The following is a 19,968-nucleotide window of genomic DNA, read 5'->3' on the forward strand; positions in this document are numbered from 1 at the left end:
GATTTCCCCCACCAATAAGCGAGCAATTAATCTGCTGCAGACACCAGATTGGTGTCCTCTAATTCAGTTCAATTCTGACACTATCTACCTGGGATAGTGTCAGATCCCACAGGTTGAGAGCTCAGCTCCCAAGACTGCACTCCCAGATGTCAATCACACACTCCAGATTGTTTTACCTGTGCTCCTGATCGACTGGCTATAAACTGAAGGTCCCATGACCCACTCCTTGTAGGTAATTAATTTGCTAGAGCAGCTCACAGAACTCAGGGAAACATGTTTACCAGTTTATTATAAAGGATATTGCAAAGGGCTGGGCACTGTGTCTCAAGCCTGTAATCCCAGCACTTTGGGAGGCTTAGGTGGGAGTGTCACTTAAGGCCAGGAGATCAAGACCAGCCCTGAACAACACAGTGAGACTCTGTCTCTAATAATAATAATAATAAAAAAATCAGCCTGATGTGGTGGCACATGCCTGTAGTTCTAGCTACTAGGGAAGCTGAGGCAGGAGGATTGCTTGAGCCCAGGAGTTTGAGATTGCAGTGAGCTATGATGATACCACTGTAACAGAGTGAGACCCTGTATCAGAAAAAAAAAAAAAAGGATATTACAAAGCATACAGATGAAGAGACCTATAGGGTATGGGAAGGGGAACAGACCTTCCATGCCTCTTCTGGATAGCTTCCACGTTCAGCTATCCAGAAACTCCTTGAACCCAGTCCTTCTGGACATTTATGGAAGCTTCATTATGTTGGCTCCATTGATTAAATCATTGACCATTAGTGATCAACTTCACCTTGAACCTGTCCTAGTGGAACTGAAAGTCCCAATGCTCTAATCAACATAGGAAACACTGACTAGATCACAATCTGGTTTTTTTGTGTTGTTTTTTTTTTTTGAGACAGAGTCTCGCTTTGTTGCACAGGCTAGAGTGAGTGCTGTGGCATCAGCCTAGCTCACAGCAACCTCAAACTCCTGGGCTCAAGCGATCCTCCTGCCTCAGCCTCCCGAGTAGCTGGGACTACAGGCATGCGCCACCATGCCCGGCTAATTTTTTTTTCCTATGTATATTAGTTAGCTAATTAATTTCTTTCTATTTATAGTAGAGATGGGGTCTTGCTCTTGCTCAGGCTGGTTTCGAACTCCTGACCTGGAGCAATCCACCCGCCTAGGCCTCCCAGAGTGCTAGGATTATAGGTGGGAGCCACCGCGCCCGCCTGGCCTCTCAATGCTCTAATTATACCTTGATCTTTCCAGTGATTTGCTACCCTGCAGTCCCTTTCCCATTCCAGAAAATGCCTAGTGGCTTCCAGCCCTCAGTCAACTCATTAGCATACGAAAGACATTACTTTTGCAGAGTCTAAGGATGTGAGGAGTTGTATGCCAAAAACAATGGGATGAAGACCAAATATATATTTCACAATATCACAAATATATTTTTTCAGGGTTTTAAAAAAAGCCCCTTTTATCTTGTTCTTTTATTATGGATATAATATTTTCTTCTATTTTTCAGAGCATATTAATGAGAGATTACTTGAATATTCTTCCTGCAGAGTCTTTGTTCCCTTTAAATTGGCTTCTATTTGTCTTGGTCTCTATTTTTTATTTTAGAAGAAGTCTTCAGATGTCCGGTGCTCTTTGGTTCCCTCCTCCTTTGGGCCACATAACCTAACTCAGCTCTGAGATCTTAGTTCACCATTCTTGAACTATGGTAGCCTACTGGGCCCAGTGTAGGAACACTGATTTATCTCTTACTGGATGAATGGGAACTTTATCAGACCAGGCCTAGGCAAAAATGAAACAGACAAAATGTGTTTTCATAAGCCCTACCTCCCTCTGCCTTCCTCTGTTTTTTTCCACAACCACAATGCTAATTCTCCCTCATCCTACCTCTGTCCTTCAGGTCTCTCTCTCCCTTGTCTCTTTCCCTCATTAAAGCCATTCAAGTAAAAAAATATAATCATTTTATTAATACATAGTATGTAAGACTAAATATATTATTCTCTAGTATTTGCCTTTTAAAAGAAGGACAAAAGCATTTCTTGGGGATAAACCAAAAGGAATAAACTCTGAGGGTATAACTTAGTCAACATCAAAGTAAATCAACAGATAGGTATAAGAAAAAGGACAACTCCCTTAATAAAAACAAACCTCTTATCCTACAAAGTTGGTAATGAAGGGAGACTCTCCATGTGGATGATGTAGCAGAACCCTCACAATCCCAACTGCTGTACCCTGTGCTTCCCTGTCCCCTTCGGGAATCTTCCTCTAATTATTCCTGCAACCATTCCCAGGCCGGGAAGAGGCAGGATGGTTCCCGTTCTGAGGACCAAGAATGGATGCCTGTTCTCCCTTAATACCCCAAACAGAGCAAAATGACACCATTCATAAAAGCTTTTTATTAATGTCTAAAGAGAACTTAACAGAAATGTCATGAAACTAGATAATGAGGAATATCAGAAGTGACTGACTGACTGTAGGGGACTAGCTCTATCCCATCCTCATTCCCAGCATTCAGGAACGTAAGACTAGATAGTCTGATTCGTCTTATTCTAAAAGGAAGAGATGAAGGCTCAGAAAAAAGCCACCTTCTGCTCTGCTGACTTAAGGCCTTTCCTGACAGAAGCTGCAGATTGGTGGACTATGGAGCGAGAGTCACAGACAGATTTTGTTAGTTCTGCTCTGCTTCAAAGTCATTTTTAAAAGATTTAGTCATCAACATTGACATTGATCTCTCTTTTGGAGAGATCATATTTTAAAAAAGCAAAATCATTTTCTGGGCCGGGCGCGGTGGCTCACGCCTGTAATCCTAGCTCTCTGGGAGGCCGAGGCGGGCAGATTGCTCGAGGTCAGGAGTTCGAAACCAGCCTGAGCAAGAGCAAGACCCCGTCTCTACTACAAATAGAAAGAAATTAATTGGCCAACTAATGTATACAAAAAATTAGCCGGGCATGGTGGCACATGCCTGTAGTCCCAGCTACTTGGGAGGCTGAGGCAGGAGGATCCCTTGAGCCCAGTAGTTTGAGGTTGCTGTGAGCTAGGCTGACGCCACGGCACTCACTCTAGCCTGGGCAACAAAGCGAGACTCTGTCTCAAAAAAAAAAAAAAAGAAAAAGAAATTAATTGGCCAACTAAAAAAATATATATATAAAAAAAATTAGCCGGGCATGGTGGCGCATGCCTGTAGTCCCAGCTACTCGGGAGGCTGAGGCAGAAGGATCGCTCGAGCCCAGGAGTGTGAGGTTGCTGTGAGCTAGGCTGACGCCACGGCACTCACTCTAGCCTGGACAACAAAGCGAGACTCTGTCTCAAAAAAAAAAAAAAAAATCATTTTCTGGCTTTGAACACATATGTAGACACAAACATCCCCCTCCCCCACAATGCACACGACCTAGACACATGTTCCCACAGGGCACTGTTTGGCTGGAGTTGAGCAGTGGCTGCCCCTTTGCAATCTGATACGTGCCCTCCAGTTTGCTGCAGCCTCCATCTGGTCAACTTCACTCATTTATGTTGCCTACCTGCCCTCAGTAAGCATTTGCAACCTTGCTCCTGAGCTGCAGTTCTATGTCTGAGGATCTGTTCTTCCTCCGTATGACAGATTGGGAATTACTATCAGCAATTGCCTGACCCCAATATTCATGCAAGAGGTGTACACTTACAATGGAATAGTTTTGTTATAAGGAGGACTTTTGCCCAAGAGCCAGGACCACCCACCAGCATGTTTGAAGTTGGACAACATATAACTAAGTACTCTGTTGACAGAGATTCTGGGTCTACTTACTGTTATCCACATGAAATATATTATGTGAAAAATTCTTTGAAGCATGCTATTGTCTGGATCTTTGTGTCCACCCCAGCCCACCCCCCCCCATTCATATGGTGAAATCTTTTTTTTTTTTTTTTTTTTTTGAGACAGACAGAGTCTCTCTTTGTTGCCCAGGCTAGAGTGAGTGCCATGGTGTCAGCCTAGCTCACAGCAACCTCAAACTCCTGGGCTCAAGCAATCCTTCTGCCTCAGCCTCCTGAGTAGCTGGGACTACAGGAGGCATGCACCACCATGCCCGGCTAATTTTTTCTATATATATTAGTTGGCCAATTAATTTCTTTCTATTTATAGTAGAGATGGGGTCTCGCTCTTGCTCAGGCTGGTTTTGAACTCCTGACCTTGAGCAATCCGCCCGCCTTGGCCTCCCAGAGTGCTAGGATCACAGGTGTGAGCCACTGCGCCTGGCCATATGGTGAAATCTTAACCCTCAAGATTTAATTATTAGAAGTATCAGAAGGTGGGGCCTTGGGGAGGTGATTAGGTCATGAGGGTAGAGCCTGCATGATACGGATTAGTACCCTTATAAAAGAAACCACAGAGAGCTAGCTAGCCTCTTCTACCATGTATGGATGCAGCAAGAAAGCACCATTTAAGAACCAAGAAACAACATTCGTCAGACACTAAATCCGCTAGCACTTTGATCTTGGACTTCCTGGTCTCCAAAACTGTGAGAAATAAATCTATTTATAAGCTACCTAGTCTATAGTATTTTGTTATAACAACCCAAACCAGACTAAGATAAAGTACATATATTATAAGCTAAGTAAAAAGAAAAGAGCAAAGTGTAAAGGGCTAGAAAAATACAAATATTTTGACTGTATCAGGTGTTGGCATTTAAAGCAACTAAATAGGTGAGACTGGTAACTAAATTTACACTTTAGGAGTCCAGGGTGGCAATTTCACATCTAAATATCTATGTAGGAATTCCTAATAAGAAAAACTATCTCAGATACCTAAATTCTAAGGTTTTGTTAATAACAAAAGAAAAAGAACACAGCAATGTGAATTAGTAGAAAGACAGTTAATCAGGAGCCAGGAGAGTTCCATTCTAGTCCCAGCCCTGATACCAACTAGCTCTGTGACCTTAGAAGTATTATTTAATCCTCAAGGTCTCCATTTCCTCATCTATACTAGACAGAGAGTAAAACTAAAAGATATTTATTAGACCCTCTCAGCTATAATCCTGCAATTGCAAAACTTTATCAAAGTACCCTAAATCTTAAGTCAGATAAACCAAAGAAAACACTATAAATACTAACAAAGAAATCTGACATGGTTATGTTTTTTATGTTAGAATTTATCTAGAACTGAAGAATATGCATCCATAAAACGAAAGCTAAATAAATATACAAGGTACCAGATTAAATTCTGCTTCAACTAGAAGCAAAATGTTTTTCTTATAGACAGTGAATTTAAATGGATCAACTGGAAACCATTCAAAATTCTTCCAAAACAACCATATACATTTAACTGATTTAAGCAGTCATTTACTAATGCCCTTTCATTTATGTTCTCCAATGAATCTGCATTAGTCTTACGAGAGATAAAACAGGAAACAAAATAAGCCTTCCTGAGCTTTCTGTGATTATAATGTTGAGTGACAGATTCTATAGAATGAACAATGGACAATGGAATCGTCTGGCCAAAGTAAACACTTTTTGTGAGCAGACTGAGCCTTTATCTTGGCCAAGTAATCATTTTTATTACATGAAAAAATACCTAAAATCACGCCAAGTTGTATCACTGCCACTGAAATTGGAATGGCTTCAACATCCCATAAAAACAGTGACACTTACTAATGCTGGAGAGAGAAAAGAGATGAACAATTTTATTGTCTTGTGTGTGGTTCAAAAGATATGATCAACACAGGTAATTACTGATTCCCCTCATGCCAGGATTACCACCTGAGATAAGCACACCTGGATTCCTCTAAACTTTTTGGTTTTGCTGACTAAAATGAAGTGATTAATGCCACCAAGAAATAAGCTAAAGAATAAATTCAAAAGGAGCAGCACCAAATAGGTGAAACACACTAATAAAAGACAAAATCAGTAAGGAAGATAGAACCAGTTTTCACTACTTGAGATATCATAAAAAGAATTTAGATCACCATAGAATAATGTATGGTATTAGTATTACACGAGGTACTAATCTACGAAGGTATTCTAAGATATTTAATATCTCAATAAATACTTGTGAATCCAGTGATCTTACACATACTTGCTTAGAAGTTTAAAAAAGAAACTTTTTTTTTCTTATAGTGCTCTTAAGTTTTTCCTTCTGTCTGCAGTGAGTGCAAAATGGAAGCATGATATCCAATATACAATAAATAGAATTTGACATCATAAGTACAATGTAAGTTTACACTAACAAAAGCCAGTTAAAGACAAAGAACTGAAGTTGAAATATACCCAATGCAGAAACATTTCCATTCTGATAAATAACATATATCTGACTCCTGATTATGTCAGCATCATTTATTATCTTTGATTTCATTAACCATTTTGTACTTACATTTTAATATGTGGGTTCAATTATCTGAGACCCCACAACACCTCAAATAACCAATGAGGACATAGCTTGGTGGGGGAGGGGAAGGTTTCCTATTTCCTTCTCTTGTTGAGAAGATCTCTTGGTCTCTCCTCATGGCAGATGACATGACCCTCTCAAGCTAAATCTAAACAGATTCTTTCTTTTTTTAGTGTTTCATGTTTTCCCTGGGTTGGGAAAAAGAAAAATGATTTCTTTTAATGGATGCCACTGATCTGCAGGTTACTAAATCTGTGAAATATATAAAGGACATTGCCATGTTATATCCTTAATTATGTTCATAATTTGAAAGCAAGATTTGCCACACATAAGCTGCCCCTGGATAATCAAGATTTTCCTGTGTTGAGACATTGTCACTGCAGGATCACTTCTCTATATATGCTGAATTGGACTTCTTTTTTTTTTATTTTTAATATCAAAGCCATTGCTATAGCCACTCCAGAGTATGTCTTTGCTGTTGATCTTAATGGTGTTTGCCCATCTTAAATCTTCTTTACCCTTTGACCCTGATGGGCTCTGTAAGTCATTGTCTGGTACCAAAGCAACGGACAGCTCAAATGTCAGAAGCCTCAAACAACACACAAAGACAAACTAGAAGAGAAATAAGCACTGAGGTTTAAGCTTTCAAAGGGATACTTTAACAGGGTGCTTCTTGGTCTTTTCCACCAAAGTACACTGAAGGCAGAGAAGAGTCAAAGAAGTCTGGGGGATAGACTGAATTACCCCTAAGCCAGAGATTTCTCTGAAGGATCCATGTTTTATCTTCAAATACATTTGCATCTTTAATTCTACTCCATATTTGCCTTAAGACAATTTTTAAAAATTTACAAAGTTATGCAACTTTTACTCCAAATAATCTACTACTTGAGAAGCTGCACCATGTTTGTCTCGAGGCTTTTGGTACTTCCACACCCGACCACAGCTATGTACTCCCCAGACATCACATAACCCAGTAGAAGGCACAGGGACATTTAATTTAATTACAGGTTAAATACTTTCCATTGAACTCTTCTCCAACTTATCACTACCTGGGTGTGTTTCCTTATTTCTACAGTGTTCCAATTTTTTCCAGTTCCCCAAGATTGGCTTGGGCTTCATTTCCTCCAAGAGTCTTCTCTGGTTTCTCTGCCCAACAGTGATTCTACTTTTTGCATCTCCTGTATTGTAGCACATCTTGCTTGCTTCACATGTTTTTCACTTGATCATATATAATCCAGTACTAGTTCTATTTATATCATTTGTCTTGATTAATGATAATTTCATCAACTTCTTAAGGGTAATTCTCTATGCGTATCACATTTACTGCTATGTAACAAGCCACCATAAAACTTAGTGCCTTTAAACGCCAACAATTTATTGTTTCTTGTAATTCTGGGGTCTGCAACTTGGGCTGGGCTTAGCTGGGCAGTGCTTTGGTTTGGGGTAGCTTGACTGGGGCTGGAGGGACTAAGATGTCCACACTCACATGCCTGGGGCTTGGTGCTGGCTGTTGGCTGGGCCTATCTGTGTGGTCTTTCGTCACTTGTGAGTCTAGTCCAGACTTCCCTTTCATGGTGGCAGGAGTGTTCCAAGAGGTGAAGGAGGGAGCTATAAGGGACTTTGAGGCATAAGCTCCAGAACTCACCCAATTTCATTTTTGTGGCATTCTATTGGTCAAAGTAAAGCACAAGGCCATCCTAGATTCAAGGGGAGGGGGAACATACTCTCCCTCTTGATAGGAAAATATGCAAAATCTTGCGGCCACATTTTTCAGTCAACCACACCATGCTTTCTTCCTTTGTCAGTTTAGCAGCAAGTATAGCTAAGAGTTAAAGTATGGCCCTAGCCAACAAAATGGACTCCCCATGGTTAACTGAGGAGCTCAAAGTTAAAACAGAACCAGGCAGCCATGGCTGGGTGAGGGAGTGGTCACATACTCCTTGTTCTCAGAAAGTTGTTAAAGTATCAAAGGACCTCCCTTTCTATAATCAAGCCAAACCAGTTCTTGTTCTTGGTGCCAAGATAAACTGTAGCCAAAATCCCCACCCCACCCTCACCTATTTGAAACAAACACCTGACAGAGACTTCTTATTTTGGGCTCGGAAACCAACGAATCAGAGCTCACCTGCCTTGGTCAATCAGGGCTCAGCTGCATTGACCAATCAGAACTTAGCTGTGCCAAACAATCAGAACCAAGTGACTTTGAATCCTTCATTTGCATAAACAGACCTGATTGGGAACCCAGGCAGGAACTTTTGCTATAAACCCCAAACCCTCTCTTTGTTCTCTGGAACACACCTTCACCTTCATTTTACACCAAAGGCTACACCCTCTCAGTTTGTAAACTGTTCACTGGAATAAAGTTTCTTTCCTCCAAATTCCTTTTCAGAGAACTTTTGTTCACAGAAGGCAATTGCTAGATATTGGCTGAAGTGAACTCAGTATTCTGGTGCTTTTATTTCATCCAGCTTCAGACTACAACTTCCAGATAAGAATAGATTTGAAGCAAAAAATTAATCTTGATGATATTGATATATAATTCATTACTTGGACTTATTTCTCAGATCTAAACATGAATGCCTTATTTCAAAGGAATGGCTGTGTCTCAAAGGAAGAGGTCCAGGCTTTGAAGGTTGACAGTAAATCAGCAGATAGTTACTGTACCTGGTACCAGGTACTATGGGTACCAACAGTTCTAACTAGTATAGTAAAGAAAGAAAGAACTCAAGAGTAGGTTTGAGGGGTTCTGTAGGGGTAGATAAGAAGCAAAGAGGCCATGTGGGGGAAGTAATGGGAAACAAAAGGGGATAAAGTAGGATGAGCTCATTGGATGGTAAGGAGTCTTGATATCCAAGGGAGTTCAGAGGTGATACTGCAGAGTCTATTAGGTAGATAAAAGAGAGTACATGCATTGTAACATGAGTCCGCATTAAAAATATAAGAAAATCATGGCAGTCTCAACTGCAATCAGCAGCTTGCAGGCAGAAAGAACAGCTAGGAGAGAACTCTAGTAATTAAGAGGATGAGGGAGGACCCAGATCTGGACTATGGTAGTGCCAATCTGAGCAGTAAGAACAAAAGAATCTATGGGGATTAGGGACTGCTCAAGGGCAGGAGGGAGAAGGACTAATAAAAAGAGATACAAATGGGCCTGGCGCTGTGGCTCACGCCTGTAATCCTAGCTCTTGGGAGGCCGAGGCGGGCGGATTGCTCAAGGTCAGGAGTTCAAAACCAGCCTGAGCAAGAGCGAGACCCCGTCTCTACTATAAATAGAAAGAAATCAATTGGCCAACTGATATATATATAAAAAATTAGCCGGGCATGGTGGCACATGCCTGTAGTCCCAGCTACCAGGGAGGCTGAGGCAGAAGGATCGCTCGAGCCCAGGAGTTTGAGGTTGCTGTGAGCTAGGCTGACGCCACGGCACTCACTCTAGCCTGGGCAACAAAGCGAGACTCTGTCTCAAAAAAAAAAAAAAAAAAAAAAAAGAGATACAAATGGACTAAGTTAATCAAAGAACTGACCAAGTTTACCCAAAGTAAATCTAAAAGAACAATCTATAGACAGACAGTTGCTTGACAGCATTCTCAGTATGGAACTAAAGAATGTAAAACATGTCCACTACTTAGAATAAGACTTTAGAAGCTTATTCTAACTCCCAATAAAAAGGAATAGAATATATTTAATAAACATTGTCCAGCCTTTGAGATAGGGGCTTAGAGTATGTAAAACAAAACTACAACAAAATAGGCCGGGCGCGGTGGCTCACGCCTGTAATCCTAGCACTCTAGGAGGCCGAGGCGGGCGGATTGCTCAAGGTCAGGAGTTCAAAACCAGCCTGAGCGAGACCCCGTCTCTACCATAAAAATAGAAAGAAATTAATTGGCCAACTAATATATATATAAAAATCAGCCGGGCATGGTGGCTCGTGCCTGTAGTCCCAGCTACTCGGGAGGCTGAGGCAGGAGGATCGCTTGAGCCCAGGAGTTTGAGGTTGCTGTGAGCTAGGCTGACGCCACGGCACTCACTCTAGCCTAGGCAAGAAAGCGAGACTCTGTCTCAAAAAAAAAAAAAAAAAAAAAAAAAAAACTACAACAAAATAATAACAAAAAGTAAAAACCCTTAAAACATCCTGAAGCTTCAATTGGGCCTGAAAACTATTGTGACTTTAGTTTTATGCTAGCTGGGCAGTATTTTTAACAATGAATTACTCTCAAGAGTGATTTTACTTAAAAGATTCTGTGTTAATTATTAATTGTTCACCCAAAGCCCAGGGGACTTAAACCACTTTTGATTTTCTTAATTCACCAGGCAGAACCCTCCATAATGCGGCCAATCCAACTGGATTTGAAAAATGCCTTCTTGTCTCCCTTAATTTAACCTGTTTTAAGGATTTATAAAAATATTTACACATTCATTCTGGAAAATTTGATATGTCAGGACTGGATGGGTTTTGTATATATTAAGTAATTGTGGTTTTAATTTTTTTTTTTTAACAAGATACAGAACTAAAATTCCAGAGGTTGCTTATTTGTTTTTTTAAAATCTGTTAAGGAATTAGGGTATCTCCTTACATTTCTTCAGTCTTACGGAGTTTGGAGTCCTTCCTGAGTAAATCATATTCTTTGTTAACTTTTTACTTTGAGTTCCTATTAAGAAGACATTCTATGCTATTAGTTTTTCTGAGAAACTTCAGTACTTTATCTGTTTCTTAAGGACCACAGGGGCACTATCAGAACAGTAAGGAAGGCTGACACAGCGGGTGGGAATCTACCTCAAGGAAGGGCCAGTGAAGAGTCTTTAAAGACATAGGTTATTGGAAACTGTGCCTCGTGTTCTAGTCTTAGCATAAATTAGTTGTACTGTTTAGCAGGTTTTGATACCTGATGTCTTCTACGATGTTTTATAACTATGGGGATTTGATTCAAATAAGTTTCTGGGCTCTCTGAGACCTGACCAAAGGAAGAAAACCACATGCCCCAAAGCTCGCAAAAGCAATAAATGTGACAGCCTCATTAGGCAAACTTGAAAAGGGCTGTTTCAGCTGTCCACGGGCAGTCCCTTGTTTCTTTGGTGGTCGTCACCATGAACCACTCTCTCCTTCACATAATTCACACACTTGACACAAGTGTGTGGAAATCATGTGTAGCGTTTACAGCTTGGATGAAGTAAGAAACTATTTATTCGAAAGGACATGTTGACATAAAGGCTCTGTTGGAACTGCTAACATACATGAACATCTAATAGTAGGATCTTTTTTTTTAACTTGAATCTTTCCTAATCACAAAGAAAAGCACGATTTATAAAATGAAATTTACAAATAATTATAACTAATCTAGAATATTTGTTTTCCACTGGGAAATCGGGGTAGTGTCCAGAACACCTCACAACTGTTTTGACATAACGTACATGTCACTTAGCTGCCAAAGAGATGGCCTTTATCTATCAGGAACTGTCCTCAGACCTTGGGGACCATGTGTCTGTAATTTCTAGGACCGGCCTCTGAATGGCAGGGTTCTTTTCAGTTTGCATTTTGGCCATCAAGACAAAGTTTTCTTTCTAAGTTAAAGTTGCAGGGGACTCAAAACAATCATCTCTTTTCATAGGTAAGTGACTTCTTAGTGTTCACTACTCCTTGCTAACTCTGTGACTTAGAACCTCAGTTTCGCCCCTCTATAGAGGAGAATTCTCTTCTAAACTTGTAAAATAGTTGCAAGGATTAGAGATGATAATGATAATTATAACAATTATAATTTATTGAAAGCCTACTGTGATAGGCACTATGTGGAAGCTTTACATGTTAATATCTCACTAAATCCTTCCAACTACCTATCATGCACCTATTACTACTGTATCTTTAAAGATAAGAAAATTGAAGCTCAGAATAATCAGGAAGCCAGCCTAAATCCCATGGCAACTCAGTGGTAAACCTGGGATCTATCTTTCTAGCATATAATACAAGTGGCTAGCAAATTGCCTTATGCTAGTAAATATTAGTAATTTTTAACTATTTTTATTATTGTTATTGCTGTAACTATTACATTATATAGCTGATGTGTGAAAGACATGAAAATTTAAAAATATTGTTTCTAAGATGACTTAAAATGGATAATAAAAATCTATTATGGCCTAGTTGTTCAGGCACCTTAATTTTCCCTGCTGTATTTCTGCGCAGAGAATGCATGGCCTATGAGAAGCTTTGTGTGTAAAAATTTATGGTCAATTAAGTTTGGAAAATGCTATATATTTTGTTCTTCTTCTGGAGATTCCTGAGAAACATTAGCATATTAAAGGCTCTGAGATGTCTTACAGTAAAGAAAACGATTAATCTAGTTTAACCCAAAGCTTTCAAATGTACTTGACAAAGGAATTCTTCCTTCACGTAATATTTACGACCAGCTCTTGAAATCACTGTTCGGTGGAAAACGCTGGGGAAAAATGAATCTATTGAAATTCCTCTTCCAAGTTGAGCGTGTAATGTTTTGACATGTCTTCTTTTTCTGCCAACTCAACTCCTCCCTGCCGTGGATGTGCTGTGAAATGTCAGGGCTGACAACAAAGTTTTTCTGACACTTCACTGTTAAATCCAAGGTTTTCTTAGGCTTTTCTCACAACAGTTTAACATTCTTTCTTCTCCTCTCCATCTTGCAATCACACGTCTTGCAGTCACTGAAACTCTTGTTCATGGTATTTCTCACCTCTCCTTATAGACCATAGCATCTGCACCCATCGATGGCCTCTAAAGTTTTGTTAACTCTAATTTAAAGCTTAGTACTATTTAATCTGTCATATGCTTATGCATCCATAATTAAAGTCTGAGTCCCTTCATGCCTGGAACGGTGCATTGTGCTTCTGTGTATCCCTAAAAGAGCATGAACGCAGTGCATTGCTCATTCATTCATTCAACAAATATGCATTGAACATCTCCCACATGCCAGGCACTGTTCTAAGCACTGGAGAATATCAATGCCATTGGCATTCTTATGGAACTTTATTTGTACTGGGAGAGATAGATAAGTAAGTGTTCAAGTAGGTACATAAAATAATGTCAGATAAGGATAAGTGGCATGATGCAATATGAGCATGTGAAAGACTGAATGAGGGGAAGCTACGTTAGCTTGGGAAGGCCTCTCTGAAAAGGAAATAGTTAAGTTGAAATCTGAATAAAAGGAAAGAGCAATGAGAAGGTTGGAAAGAAGATGGTTCTAGGCTAGGGGCAGGAGGCAAAGGCAGGGAGGCTGGCTGAATTTACCAAATTAGAGGAACAGCAGGAAGGCCAATGTCACTGCAGCATACATAGTAAGTCAGGGGAACCAAGGTGAGATCAACTTGGAGTGGTGGGTATGGGCCAGACTGTGGTAAGGAATTTGGACTTCATTTTAAGAAGATATGTAAGCGACAGAGCATTTTAGACATGGGAATGAACTATGCATGTTTTTATAACTTCAAAACACCAGTCTGAGGGCCAGGTGCAGTAGCTCACACCTGTAATCCTAGCACTCTGGGAGGCCAAGGTGGGAGGATCACTTGAGCTCAGGAGTTTGAGACCAGGCTGAGCAAAAGCAAGACCCCTGGCTCTACTACAAATAGAAAAATTAGCCATGTATGGTGGTGTGCACCTGTAGTCCCAGCTACAGGAGAAGCTGAGGCAGGAGGATCCCTTGAGCCCAGGAATTTGAGGTTGCAGTGAGCTATGAGGATGGCACCACACTCTAGCCTGAGGGACAGAGCAAGACCCTGTCTCAAAAGCAAAACACACAAACAAGCAAACAAACAAAAAAAACCCAAAAAACAAAACCCTACCATTCTGACTACAGGTTAAAGAATAAAATGTCAGGAGTCAAGGAGGTCAGTTACAGGTTGTTTTAGTGGGCAAAGCAAGATATGATGGTGATTCGAACAAGCTGCTGGCAGGAAAACAAAGGCAGCAGGCAGATTTTGGTTATACTTTGGCACAAGAGACACTAAGACTGGCCAGCTTGAGCAAACAGGTGGACAGTGCTATTTCCTAGATGTGGATATCTGGGAGAGGAATGAGCCTGGCAGGAAGGGAATTAAAGTTCTTTTCGACTGTGTTAAGATCAGGAGCTCTATAAAATATCCAGGAATGTGTGTCAATTTTTACCTGATTCTGGAGCTTATGGGTGAGGGCTGGGCTAGAAATATATATTTGGAAGTCACTGGTACAAAAATAGTATTTAAAACCATGGGGCCACACGAAATCATATAGCAAGAGAATGGAACCCCAAGGCACCTCAAAATTTGAAAGTGGTACAGGGGACAAAGAGGCTGAGAAAGGGAAGCTCAGATGAATGGTAGACAGAAATCCAGGGGAGCATGGCGTCAAGGAGTCTGGGAGAATAAAGTGCAGCTCGTGTGAGGGCGTGGTCAGCTGGGGCAAATGCCGAAGTCACAGAAGAGGGCAGAGAAGGAACCACTGGGCTGGACAATGTGGAGGCAACAAGAGCAGGGTCAGAGAAAGAGCGAGGACTGACAAGCACGCAGTGCAGGCAAACGCTTCAAAAAGCTTTGCTGAGCAGAAGAGTGGGGAAGTAGGACAGTACTTAGGGGGACGTGGAGTCAAGAGAGGGCTTCCCCCACCCCAAGATGGGAGTTTATCTAGAGTCAGAAGGAAAGATGAGTGACATAGAAAAGAGAACTAATTGAACACATACTTCTTTGTCTAATTATTGTCAATTTTGTTTTCTAGTCATGAGATATTTTTATTAATAATCCCTTGTTTGTAACAAAACATTGAGAATTAAAGACAGAATACTTTTAAAAAACACAAAGCTGGCTGGGTGCTATAGCTCATGGCTGTAATCCTAGCACTTTGGGAGACTGAGGTGGGAGGATCGCTTGAGTTCAGGTTCGAGGTTGCAGTGAACTATGAAGACACCACTGCACCCTAGCCCAGGCAACAGATCAAGTTCCTATCTCAAAAAAACAAGCACAATCCCACAAAGCTAAAAGCCCTTATTCCATGACATGATCTAGAGTAACTCAGAAATTTTCACTGTGGGATGTAGGTTATGGACATCTTCATCTTATTTGCAGTGATTGGTTACTTACATTAGGCCAGTTAAAGAGAAACTGAATAATTGTGTGAATGTATTTATGTAACTGACCTTTGAGGCAGTAGCATATGGTCCTGGATAACAATAGAATTTGGAGGAATCAAGAAATTGAGGTGTCTTCATAGATTTCCCCTGAATTCAGAACAAGTATTTGATATTTCAATAAATTTCCTATTTTACACTATATAATCAGGCTTTGATTCTTCCCATTTTTTACTTGTACAAATATTGTCAATTTTTAAATGTAATTGAGTCACATTAGACTGAATAGCAGGGTTGTTTTCCAATATAGGAACTGTAGTTGTGACAATCTCCAGGACTTAAAACTGGGTGGTAATAATAATAACAATATTAGCTTAACACGCAATTATGTGCTGCATATATATATATATATATATATATATATATATATATCTCAGTTTCTTTGTTCCTCCAAATAACAATAATTACCCCTGTTTCCCACTTGAGGAAACTGAGACACAGAGAGGTTAAGTAACTTGTCTAGTGTCATCTGGACAGTAAATGACAGAACCAGGATTCCCACTCAAATAATCTGACTCTGAAGCGTTAATTAACTACCAGGACAAACTGGTAGAAGGTTTCATAGCCGCCGCCGGCACTTCCTCAGTTCATGGCATGTTTTATGATTCACCTCCTCTTTTCCCAAGGGTACAGGTTATGTAGAAAGATGAAAGGGAATTGTTTTTCAATGCTTTTTCTGGTCAGGGCAATCTTAGGACACAGTCAAACCAACTAGATAGATGCTGGCAGGAATTCTTTTTTTTTTTTTTGAGACAGGGTCTCACTATGTAGCCTTGGCTAGAGTGCAGTGGCGTCATCACAGCAACCTCAAACTGCGAGGATCCAGTGCTCCTCTTGCCTCAGTTTCCTGAGTGGCTGGGAGACTGCCCAGCCACGCCCGGCTAATTTTTAAATTTTTGTACAGACAAGGTCTTGTGATGTCACCCAGGGTGGTCTCAAACTGCTGGGCTCAAGCAATCCTCCCAAAGTGCTGAGATTACAGGCATAAACCATCGTGCTTGGCCAGGGGCAATTCTTTCAAACCTGTTCCTTTTAGAATATTTATAAACATCTACTACACTTTAAAAATATTTTTACATTAAACAGTATGGTTTTTCCCACAAAAATATTCCTTCTATATATACATTTTGATGTACATTTATAAGTTATTTTAATGACTACATGATATTCAATTTTAGGGATAGTCCTTAGTTTATTTAACCCTTCAAATATGTATGTATGCATGTGTGTGCTTAAATGTATTTATATAAGAAATTCATGTTCTTGGCAGAAAAATGAAAAGGTACAGTTTAGCAGAAAAAATTCCTTTATTCCTTCATTTAATAAACATTTACTGAGCATCCATTTTGTGTCATGCAAACATTATGATTCTTGCTTTCAAATACTATTTAAGAGCATGAAGAAAATGCAAAGGAAAAACTACAAGATACAAAATGATATAGAAGGTATGGGAAAAAATTAATAAAAAATGAATCTCTCTCTCACACACATATATACAAAGGACAGAGAAGATGGAGGGAGGGAGAGAATGAGACAGAGACAGAGAGATTCCAGAAGTAAATATATCAAATGTAAGCAGTAGTTATTATTTCTGGGTAGTAAGATTAAGGATGATTTTTATTTTCTTCTGCTTGCCTTTTGTTGCCTTATTGTTCTATAATGAACATATATTACTTTAATATTCAGAAAAATGTTATTTCAAAATTAAATATTTCTACATATTATGCTGACAGTACATATTCTACCAGACATCTGATTTGCCACTACAGTGGAATCCATTAAGGTAGTAATGCACATAGTATACACAGACATTTTTATTATTTCCATTACTCAATAACAATGTTCCAAATGATTCCACTGCCAGGAGCATTGTTTAGGATGTGTGTGTGTGTTGTGGGGCACTAATTATATATACTAATTATCCATGCTAATTAGTGTATATATAAAAAACGAATTATGGACAATTAACACTGTGCATTGCTTCTTCCCATTAGATCTACCTACCAGAGAAAGAAACAGAAAAAGAGAGAGAGAGAGAAAAAAAAAAAGAAACAGAAAAAGAGACCCAAGAGACATTTTCAAGGGAAAAAAAATCCCTGAAATATAGGTAGAAATTTCAGATACTTTCCTTTGTCCCTTTATTCAGTCTACCCTTTAAGATGCCTCTTTTCTTTCCTTTTTACTTTTTTATTATGTAAAATCTCAAACATACCAAAAATACATATAGTTGATTACTCAAAAATATGTACAAGAAACCCTATGTTCCCATCATCCAGTTTCAATAATGATCAACACTATTAAACACTTTCTTTTCAATAGCTTATCTTGTCTCAGAAAGAATTAATAATGCTTATGAACAGGAAAATTATCTTTACAGAAAAAAATTTTAACATTAAATAAAAAAGAAATGGCTTTTTAAAAACCTGTGTACTAAGCTTTGAAGAAGTTCCCAAATAGTTTCTAAGGCTTGCTGATTCAGTTTCCTATCCATATGCCCTTGTCACCAATAGTTATCTGAATGCATTATTATGCTTGCAAAATAAAAGAACTACACTAAAGAGAGCAGTAAGCTGGGAAGTGTGAAGCCACAGGACAGAACTGGGGGAAACAGCGAGCACTCACCCAGGGCAATGTGGCCAGGAGGGCACCCCCAGGGCAAGCTGGCCCCAGGCTGGGGAGGCCACTCTCATTTACAGAGAACTGGGCAGGGCCAGTGGAGCATCAGTCAAACTCCCACCTGGTTGTACCTACCCAGACTGTTGTCACTGCTCGTGGGCCAGGAAGCAATTCTATCCCTCAGCTTCTTTTTACAGGAGTTGTCTGACTTCACAGAACGGTCTACTTCTTCCTTCCTGATTTCTCGGACAAGCTGCATGCGGCACCTTGTAAAATCCTGAAAGGAAATCTTCCCGTTTTCATCTGCACCCAATTGGTTCATGATCTCAGCCACAGACTCTTCCATATTCAACTGGCGACAGACCATCAACAAGTCATTTCTACAGAAGGGGGTGAACAGAAGAAAATGTGTTAGGAGAGAGATTTGAGGGAGAGAAAGTGGTTAATGAATAAAAAGGATATTTCTTAAATATATTCATACATAGTAGACCTATTTTCAACTTTCTCATTGCTTTAAGAAAAGGTAGAAAGTGTAGAAAAAAATCTGTTCCATCTGGGTTATTCTAGACAAAAACTCTATTATTATTTAGAATGGGGAGGCAACTTTTAATCCTTTGTTCTCTTTCCCTTCCTGTCTCCACGCCCTCCTCTCCATTTCTTTGTTTTGAAATTGAAGAGTATAAAGTTCTTTCTTTACACCTGAAGAATGTAGCACTGTAATCTCACTGTAAGATAAAGTTTCAGAACATAGAAAAGACACTGTTTCAACTCTTGTCAGAGTTCAAAATCTAGCGAAGTTGTAAAAGAACAACAAAGAATTTAACAAGCCTGATTTTCAGCTTTCTGGACCAATCAGCTAATTTTATTAATAGTATTTGTTTAAAATGTTATTTAATCCCAACTTTCGTGACTCAGTGCTCACCTACCTATGTTTTTTCCTCATTTTCTTTGAGAATTTTCCACCTTCCCACCAGCAATTAGTAAGCCCTAAAAGAGATGTGAAGCTGGGAACAAAATCCCAATGTTTTCCAGGACTACATGTAACGTAAATGTGTGAAGTGGGTGGATCTCAGACAAGAGGGGTTGGCAGGGTCTGTGGCTGGACTAGAAAAGTTATTCAGCCTATAGGACCCCAAATTTTAAAAAGAAAAGGAATAATAATAATAAAGAATAACAAGAATAATAACACTATGCTGGCCATAAAGATTTATCTGGAGGACATAATTTTGATCCCTGACATACAAGCCTTGTTCTTTTCTCTCTACTTAAACTCCTTTGGGAATCATTCTATTTATACTGCTCCAACTATAAGTCTCAATAAAGGTCAAAGGGTTGCAGAATTTAAGAGCTGGAAGAGACAGTAGACACTTGTCTATGGTCACAAACAAAAAGCTAATTAGTGCTTCTGTCTCAACATACCACCAATGTCCAATCATCTTCACAATGCCACCAATTTGATGTTTCTGATACCTGAAACCTAACCATAAAAACTAAGACCAACTCTTCCCTTCCAGTCACCCTTCACAAATTCCCCTCCTGGTCAGCATTACTATACTCTCCCCACATTCCCTAGGCTTGCAGAGTTGCGGACATTTTAAAGATATTCTCATCCCTCCACCTCACCCCTAATTTTCCCCCGGCCATTATCCCCTTTCCCAAGTTCTTAGCATCCAATTTATCATTAAATTTTTTGTTGGTCTGGTCCCTGAAATACTTTTATACTTACTCTTTATTGTGTTTTTCAATAAATACAACAGTCTCTAAGACCTTTTCAATTTACACCAGGCCTATGACACTAGCCTTTTTAGTTGGTCACCCTGTTTCCATGTGCCATCCCATTTTCATGGTCCACAAAGATTTTTTACACATAGCTGGCAT

General features: G+C 39.7%; 1 protein-coding gene across 2 annotated transcripts in view; it reads right to left on the reverse strand.

Moving 5' to 3' along the window:
* The window catches only part of LOC142873754 (uncharacterized), a 147,373-nt gene that overhangs the window by 46,789 nt on the left and 80,616 nt on the right, over positions 1-19,968 (reverse strand). For both annotated transcript variants that reach the window (XM_076008275.1, XM_076008277.1), the window contains exon 2: positions 18,226-18,470. In XM_076008275.1, coding sequence (XP_075864390.1) covers positions 18,226-18,470 — 245 coding nt within the window. The remainder of the gene's footprint in view (positions 1-18,225; positions 18,471-19,968) is intronic.

Source organism: Microcebus murinus, chromosome 11, assembly GCF_040939455.1.
Source record: "Microcebus murinus isolate Inina chromosome 11, M.murinus_Inina_mat1.0, whole genome shotgun sequence".
Classification (NCBI taxonomy): domain Eukaryota; kingdom Metazoa; phylum Chordata; class Mammalia; order Primates; family Cheirogaleidae; genus Microcebus; species Microcebus murinus.